This window comes from Papilio xuthus, unplaced genomic scaffold (assembly GCF_000836235.2).
Source record: "Papilio xuthus unplaced genomic scaffold, Pxut_1.1 DF827570.1, whole genome shotgun sequence".
NCBI lineage: Eukaryota > Metazoa > Arthropoda > Insecta > Lepidoptera > Papilionidae > Papilio > Papilio xuthus.
The window spans coordinates 233,524-242,105 of record NW_013531079.1 but is presented as its reverse complement, the minus strand read 5'-3'; the positions used below and the strand labels follow the sequence as shown (position 1 = coordinate 242,105).

The following is an 8,582-nucleotide window of genomic DNA, read 5'->3' as shown; positions in this document are numbered from 1 at the left end:
ACCCGCAAAAAATTGGTGAGTAAACTTGAATTAAGTTTTAACGGCTTTAAACTCAATTTAGGGAGTAGAAATACCGATTTATGAAATACTGAACCAAAATCGCACTATGGACTTATTAAAACGACTTGAGCACACCGCCTAAAAGTGTGTTTAAAATCAGAGAGATCTTGTTGACATATAATTTTACTTTTAAATGGCATTCCATTTGGATTATTATGAGCTGAAAAAAAAACGATTGTGGAATAAAATGCTATCGCTTAGTTCTACTAACTTAACTATTTTCATACATAATATCTACCTGTTTGATTGTAAATAACATTAGAGAATAAACGGCAATGACAAGTTCATTTGCTGACCTGTGAAAAGAAGGGACAAAGAGTTTGTCTCTTTATGTTTATTTATGTTACGCTTATATTGAAAAAGACTTTTACTATGTTCAGAGTAGTCATTAGCAATTCATTGTTACATATAGGTTGAACATCTGATAAATTGAAAATTTATAGTGGCATTTAAATATTGTCCATCAAGTTAAATATAAAGTTCAACATAATTGAATACCGTCAGTGACTCTGTGTTGTGGGTTGAAAGATCTCAAATAAGCTGAGAAATAAATTTGGTAATTAAATATAAAAAGGTATAAGTCTTGACTTTTGAAACCTTCATTCAATAGAAAATATAACATCTTTGAAGGAGAAGAAACATTAAATTGTTAACATAGTAAGTTAGTCATTTTCAGGTTATGTATTAGAAAAAGAAAATTATCATTGACTATTCCATAATATAGGGACAGAACATTCTTATTGATGCGTGGGTGGCTTCATCTGTCTGTCTGTCTATCTGACCTTCTTTCAAGCGGGAACTGCTGGGCCAATTTGGATGAGGTTTGGTACATTGATGGACGGGAGCCTGGGACCATTGTCATGGACTGATTTTGATGTATTGGATTATGTGAATTTTGTGCGAATATTTAGTGGGTTTAATATGTTTCAGTATAAAACTTAGTAATATTAAGTGATTAGCCTAAGTGATTGAAATGCTATCCAAGTCAGTATTTCGTGCGAGCGAAGTCGCGGGCACAGTTACATCAGTTACAGCTTTTGGTGTTCCAACCAACTAGTACTGTGTCTACAGTGCATAGCATTCATAGTACAGAGTAAAATTTTATTATTACTACTAGCGTAAATTATCACGTCTAGGATACATTCAAACTGTTAAGTACTTTTAAGTACTGTTAATTATTAAACATATCTTTTTAGCAAAATATTTGGCTTCGACATTAATAATTTACACAGAGATAACAAAGTAAGCGTCAATTAAAATCCTGCTTCCCATACGGTAGAGACAGGTATTGGTGGCGATATTGAAGTTCGGAATATTTTAACGTGACAAATCTCAAGACGAAAATAAGTTTATTTAAAAAGAATTGAGGGACACTGGCGCGTTCTAAATAACAAATGGAAGGAAGTAGAGCATATATAGAAGGAAGAAACAATGGAAACATAGAAGATAAGTATAGGATGGTAACAAATATCTATGCAGTTGTTGTGAAAATAATTATTTATAGTTTATTAAACTTACAAAATGGATATACATGTAGAAGTGTAGAGAAACTTAGGATATCGAATTTCATGTATACTTGTATTCCATTAATTGATAGTTTTAGAATACAAGTACCTATACTTAGCAATATTAAATATATTAAAAAAAGGAAGGGATGTAGTGTATGCGTAAACGTAGTGTTGTTTGTCTCGAGCGTACACGCCATAAGTACATGCCGGAGAGAGTGCGGCGTCAGTCGATGTCAGACCTTTGAGCCGGCAACACGTGTCGGTACGTGAACGAGCCAAATATAGCACAACGAATGCTACAGATTGCATTTGACTTCTTACTTAATTACTGTATAATAAAATGGATTATATATTAAGTTGGTTATGTTTGTCAAATTGTAAGCCACTAGAATATTTACCCTTCCTAAGCGTCACCCTCCTTTATCAAAACCAGTTCTTTCCATACTTTCCTAACAGGAAAATGGTGGCAAGGGATCTATCCCTCCTCCGTGTGACCTCTTGGACTAAAATTAGATCTCACGCTCATCAGACTGTAGGTATTTGGAATGACTTGCTTTTAAGTCGTAGCTGGGGTCTACCACTGGTTTGTTTCTGTCTGTCCATCATTTATATATACATAGTGTAGTGTAATATTCTAGAATCTTTTAGGTACTCACTCCGCCTGGTCTCGCTGGCATTTTCATCCTTGCTGGGAGTGCGCAGCTTCCTGTCAGTGTGGTCGAGCAGAGCGCCCTCAGTGCGACTGCCCTCCGCCTCGGGCTCCGGCTCAGAGCTCTTGTAGCGGCGCGCGGCGGGTGGTGGAGTTGCAGCCGGGCACTTGCTGCTTGACCGGCTACGTGCACCAGCCTTCTCCGGTGTCTGCTCTTGTTTTACTTCTATTTTCTATAGAGAAAAGCAAAGAGAACTTTTACAGTAATAGTTCTTCATAAATGGAACAAAAGAAGCAAATGAATTTAGTCGTACAAATATAATGTAAAACTCCTTTTCAGTTGTGACCGACATTTATAAATGCAATTGGGCTCTAAATAGCAAATATTAAGGAAACTAAATAAAACAAGAAAAAGAGTACATAAACTGACCCCGACACAAATTGTCTTAGGTTCAGAAGTCAGGGTTTGAGTAACAAAAACGAATTCTATACAAATAAAAATAAATTTTTACAAAAATATATAGAAAAAAAGATGAAGAAGATGCTGAAAATGTATTAGTAATGAAGTACATATGATGATTTGTATATAAAAGTATACAAATACTTACCGTTTCTTTGTTATCACCAACGGCTCCACTGTTCTTGAAGACATCGTAGGGGTACAGGATGCGTTCATAGTGGTTCTTTAGTATGGACCCTATGCCTTTACCCTGAGGATGGCCCATGCGACGCGCTATCTTGGACCACTTGCGCTCCGACGAGCACACTTCAAAACCACCTAGACAACCACAACTTACTTATTACACTTGCAAATCTCATATGGTTGTAACATAGATGAGATTATGGTCTCAAAAACCCACAGTTAGTCTTATGTTTAATTATATTGATTTAATTACAAACCTGCTTCTTTAACAATTTTATGCAGTGCATAGAGATCTAGTGGCTTGCGTTCCACTGTGGGGATCTTCAGTACGGAGCCCTGCAGCTCCCAAAACTTGATGATCTGGTCCAGGAAGTTCAGCTTCACGCGAGTTATCGCCTAGTAGACAAAATTATATGATAACCAATGTAAGTTTAAAACTATCCTCCAAATTTCAATCACTAAACTAAGCTTGTCCTTTAGTAAGGATTAAGTGAGCCATAAGTGTCTCTGGGTACAGCCGTTGAGTCAAATCATTGAACTGTCTCACATCATTCATTTCATCAAATTCAAAGAACAATCTTAATAAAAGCTTGTCTTACATTTTACCGACAAAATAAATTATCAAAATTGCTGTCAAATTACATTGCTATTTGCATATTAACATAATATATATTCAATAATGTCAGTAAAGCAATTTGATAATTGATTAAGTCACTAGTCCATTTGCCTGATGAGGTTTGAATAAATAATTTAGGACGGTTTTAGTAATTGAATGGAAATTATTAATTCAACAAGGTTAGAAGATAATGGACACTACAATAAATAATTTTGTATTAACCACATAAACTCTCACCCTTATATTTATAGGTAAACAGAAACAACAATACATATATGTTTAAAAACAAATAAAGCAATATGTAGTATAAGATTATTAATACTATATATATATATTATACATATCATGTACGCACAAAAAAAAGATTTTTCCTTATACATTAACTGCCCACTTACTATTATCTTACTAATATTACAAATGCAAATGTTTGGATGGATGGATGGATGTTTTTTTACAGGTATTATATCTCCAAACGGCTGAAAGAAAATTTGACATCAATGTATGGCATGGTCTGGAAGAACACATAGGCTACTAATTGTGTTTTTTTTTTAATTTTAGCGCAGACAACAGCTGGTACTTTTATAAATATTTGAAGCATTCGAATTCCAACATGTGGTTAGTTAAACAATTTATTTTATACTGTTAAAGCTTATTAAAGTATTATTGCTTGTTACCTCTAATTCATTTAACCGTTGTATGCGAGGAGTGAATCTTAATCTGTCCACATCCACTGCAAACGGAGGCTGCCAGTGCTGTAACAAATTAGACATCTAACATTGTATCTGAATATAAACATGTGTGGGCACTGTTATCTCAGTTTAGTTCTGTCATAACATATGTAGAAAGTATAGATAAATGACACACAATATAGCTGTTGTGTGACAAGAATCTTGTGACATTTTTGTCACTGACGAGGCTGCTGTAATTTAGTTTCATTTATTTCCAAAAAAATTTGTGGGTCTATAGATTTATAATATGAACTAAACTTATTAGTACCAAAAACTGTTGTTTACAAACAGTTTTAGCAAATTTTAGTTTCATTAACAACATTGAATATTAAAATTGGCCTAATCTAGAGCTCAATTGTGATTAAGATAAATTTCTTTCTACAATTTCAAATTATCAAACTACAAATAGATAATAGTAATTGATAATTTGGTTACAAGGTAGACCACCACTTGTTTTGACAGTTGTATTATTAAAACTTAACTTGCTATGTGCAGTGAACAATACAATGAACTCTAATTAAAGGTAAAACTATACAGATATATTTGCTGTTCTGATTCCTGGAAAAGTTGAAGTAATACAATATGGACAATGTTACAAATACTGTCATTAATTTCTCCATAGTAAGTATAAATACATAGTCTTCCTGCCTATTACATACATTTGAAACAAATTATTATTAATATTATAAATAATACATTTTTAATAAAGAATGTTTGTAATAATAATTAAATAATTCATGTTATTATAGTCAAAAAATAATCTTCTTGTATATAATTTTTTCATTGTATAAATGGTATTTGTTTAAATAATCTAGACATATCAAGATGCACTGCAATGCCAAATTATATGTAGAAATAAGTTATCAAAATGCATTATGAGGCAATAGGTTAATATAAATAAATATCACAAGGTTATTGAACTTAAATATTTTGATAAAAATTGATCCATCAATATAAAACCATTATGTAAACAATTAAACTTTTACATACATATTTTGAATATAAACTGGTTATGTTATAATTAATTTATTCTCTATTTTATTCTTAAAAACATATAAAATTATTAAGCTGTTTAAGCTCCGGATATTTTATTTTTAATCATGGTAAGAATCCTTTTTCTTACAGTATAATAGTAAAAACCACATAAGTAAAAAGTTATAAAAAGAAAATTACTTTTATAAACAGATAGCAACCATAACATTGCCTAATGCTCATTGCAAATGTAACACAACTATTAAATGTTAATTACTGCATAGTACAAAACAATAACTATTGTAAATATAAACTTGATGGAGCATTGACATGCAGTTAATACTATCACATATATACATATATCTTCAAATGGCTAGATATAGTATGTCCTTCTATCATGTATCTTAACTAAGAACTACATTAAGTATACAGATAACACAGTTAAAGTTTTCCTTACATATTCCTAACCCTCTGCACAGATCTATCTAATGTTATAAATGCGAATGATTGGATGGATGGATATTTGTTAGAACAATAGAAAATCTCAGTTAGCAACCAACCAGTTTTTTATTCCATCATACATACAGTCCACTCGTTCAACAGTATCTCCATAATAGCAGCATGGATCCCAATGAAATGTGGCATAGATGTAGATCAGTCTGGTAGAACACATAGGCTACTAACAAACCTTTTTTTAATTCTGTGCAAATAGAATTGATGTTCTAAGGATGCTGTAATTTATAATACATCATAGAAAATCTATAAAACTAAATATATTTTTGCACAAGATATTCTTATATCAAGTAAATAGACTTGAAATAATTTTGCTATCCAGCTAAACCAGGTTTAGCGAGAACTGGAAAAGCAAGAAACCTCTATAAGTGAGAGTCATTGTCTGGTTCCTACAATCAACCTACATAAGTCAGAAAAATATTGAAGTCTCTTGTACTGTCCCTTATCCAGGTTTGACTATAAATAATTTCTGTATAATAGTATTTAATAAATGTTATTATGGGAAATGTAGCTTGGTGGGAACACATTATTCTAAGAGATTACACAATCACTAGAAACCTGAATTGTGTTAAATTTGGTCTTAAATTACCTGTATTTTGTACTTTGTACTACAACATATGAATTTATAATTTAATTTAATTTTGTATAATTATAATTTAAATACAATATAAATATAGTCAATATGTTAGTTACTAGCATGTGGCATTGAAATGTGTGCATTTTTTTTACTGATATTCAATATTTCATTATTATTATTTCATCAATATTATAATTTTGACCAAAATTAAGATGTATTTAAAATTTAATAATCATGTGCAAGGACAAAGCAATGTTATAATTAATTTTGAATTTGTACATTTTCTAACAAAAAACTTATTAAAGACTTATAATATTATAGAACTAGGTTCAAGAAAATAAGAAAAAATAATTTATGATCATAGTTATGCAATTTCATTTATGTTATGTCAATACAAAAGTTTGAGAAGGCATTTGGTATTGATTATTGCACATCCAAGTTGGCACTTTGAAGTTGAGCCATATAGATTTACTTTCCTTCCTTCACACAAGGAACATGTAAATGTACTCAACATAATAATACGTGCTACATGTTATATAGACAAATGCAAATATTTTCAGTTCCAATATGCATTGTTCCATCATAAAGAGAATGCTTTATTTTAGCAAGTTTTTGCGAAAATTTGTCAAGATATTGTGTTCAGAGTTGTCATTACAGTTAGTTAGGACAAAAAAACTCGCAACAGCTCTTTTTTATCTAAAGTGTAGTAGGCAGGAGGGCACGACACAAAATGGCAACCACTGTTTCAATATGCGAATGCATTCGTCACTAATTAAACGCGGTGCATAGCTAAATAACCACTACAAGGATACCTTGACACGTATTATTTTGCTTCCAGCAACAAAACCAAAAAGAACAAAATCATTAATTACGAACAACTTCTTACTTCTGTTGCATCACAAGACGTTTCTTAGCGTGTAACATTAGGGTTAGAAAATCATAAATTGCAGCTCAATTCCTAACAAATATTGACTAACAGACCCTAAAATGGTGAAATTCGTGTGTCGATGACAAAGAAATGTACTTACTGCCGGGGGCTTGATCTTACAAATCCCTGACTTCTCCGCGATGGGCCTTATTTTGCTGATGTATGCCAGTGGGTCCAAAAACTCTTCAGGCGTTGGCTCGAAGACTGGTGCCTCTGGAGGTACAGTGAAGGTGAAATTATCAGGTTTCATGGGGGACGCCGAGTCCCCCATACTAACTTCGACATTAGCTTCGTCACATTTTCCCATTTTTGAGAAAAACCTATGCAGTTCTCACTATTTTAACTATAACTAACACTTTAACATTATCAGATGTTAAGGAATGAATAATGCACGTCCGCAAAGAAATAGAAGCAATAGAATTGTTCTTTCCATAAGGAATCTCGACAAGATAATAATTGAAATTATCACCAACAAATAACAGAGTTCACTTGCACGTCCGCCATGCGAAATTGAACTTTCGAAACTCCGGTGTTGCCATATAAAAGGCCCTAATTTTTTTTCTGCAAGTCAAATATAGGGCATCAAAACTTCTATTATTATTCCATCCATATTCCCTTTAGATACTTAACTAAACTTTCACATACATATTATTACTAACTAAAAGTTATGTTATTCTGCGGCATTTTATGATGAAGTTAAATTATGGAACTGTAATCTCAATTTAACATTCGATAACGATTCGAGCTAATGCCTATATGAATTTTCGGAATTAGTAAATCGTATTAGCCTGCTTTTATATGCTCTTTGGCTGCTACTTCAATATACTACTAATCATATGGTTTAATCATTTTCATTCCGAATAATGTAAAGTTAAAAAAGTGTGTGACAGAGTGCCAGAGGTGAACCTACCAAATTGGGTTAACCTCCTCTGAGATTCTACTTTTCAAATGAGAATTAAAGAACAGATTCAGTTTTATTTTGCTTTGTTGCAGAGGAATAGTTACTGACATTTTATAATTAATGCAATATTCTTTTTGTGCATGAAAAAAAAGACATTCCACATTTTATGCAGTGTTACCATAGATAAAAAAGAATAGCAACAGGCTTTGCAAACGCGCAGACTCGAATGGAATCGATGAGCACATCCGTCATCCGCCACCATCCGCCATTTGCGATAGAAAAGCCGAACGCTGTATTGCTGTTCCGCGGCGCGAGTGACGTCGGTTTGATTATGTCGAGTGTATAAATTATTATTTCAATAAAACTGTGAACAGTGTCTGCATTTGACCGGTTAAAATGATTGTGAGATTACTGAGCCTGTTGTTCGTGGGGATTTTAGCGGTCTCGGTGCAGAACGTCGAAGGCAACAACGACAATGAAGGTACTA

The 8,582-nt window shown here is 32.6% G+C and overlaps 2 protein-coding genes across 2 annotated transcripts in view; one reads left to right on the top strand and one right to left on the bottom strand.

The window, feature by feature from the left end:
* The window catches only part of Kdm5 (Lysine demethylase 5), a 19,618-nt gene extending 11,914 nt beyond the window's left edge, over nt 1–7,704 (bottom strand). The window contains exons 1-5 of the mRNA XM_013313311.1: nt 7,295–7,704; nt 4,151–4,228; nt 3,118–3,256; nt 2,826–2,995; nt 2,225–2,450 (exon numbers count right to left, since the gene is read on the bottom strand). Coding sequence (XP_013168765.1) covers nt 2,225–2,450; nt 2,826–2,995; nt 3,118–3,256; nt 4,151–4,228; nt 7,295–7,501 — 820 coding nt within the window. The 5' untranslated portion in view covers nt 7,502–7,704. The remainder of the gene's footprint in view (nt 1–2,224; nt 2,451–2,825; nt 2,996–3,117; nt 3,257–4,150; nt 4,229–7,294) is intronic.
* A 609-nt stretch (nt 7,705–8,313) lies between these two features.
* The window catches only part of Cals (calsyntenin 1), a 101,126-nt gene continuing 100,857 nt past the window's right edge, over nt 8,314–8,582 (top strand). Inside the window, exon 1 of the mRNA XM_013313299.1 lies at nt 8,314–8,576. Coding sequence (XP_013168753.1) covers nt 8,492–8,576 — 85 coding nt within the window. The 5' untranslated portion in view covers nt 8,314–8,491. The remainder of the gene's footprint in view (nt 8,577–8,582) is intronic.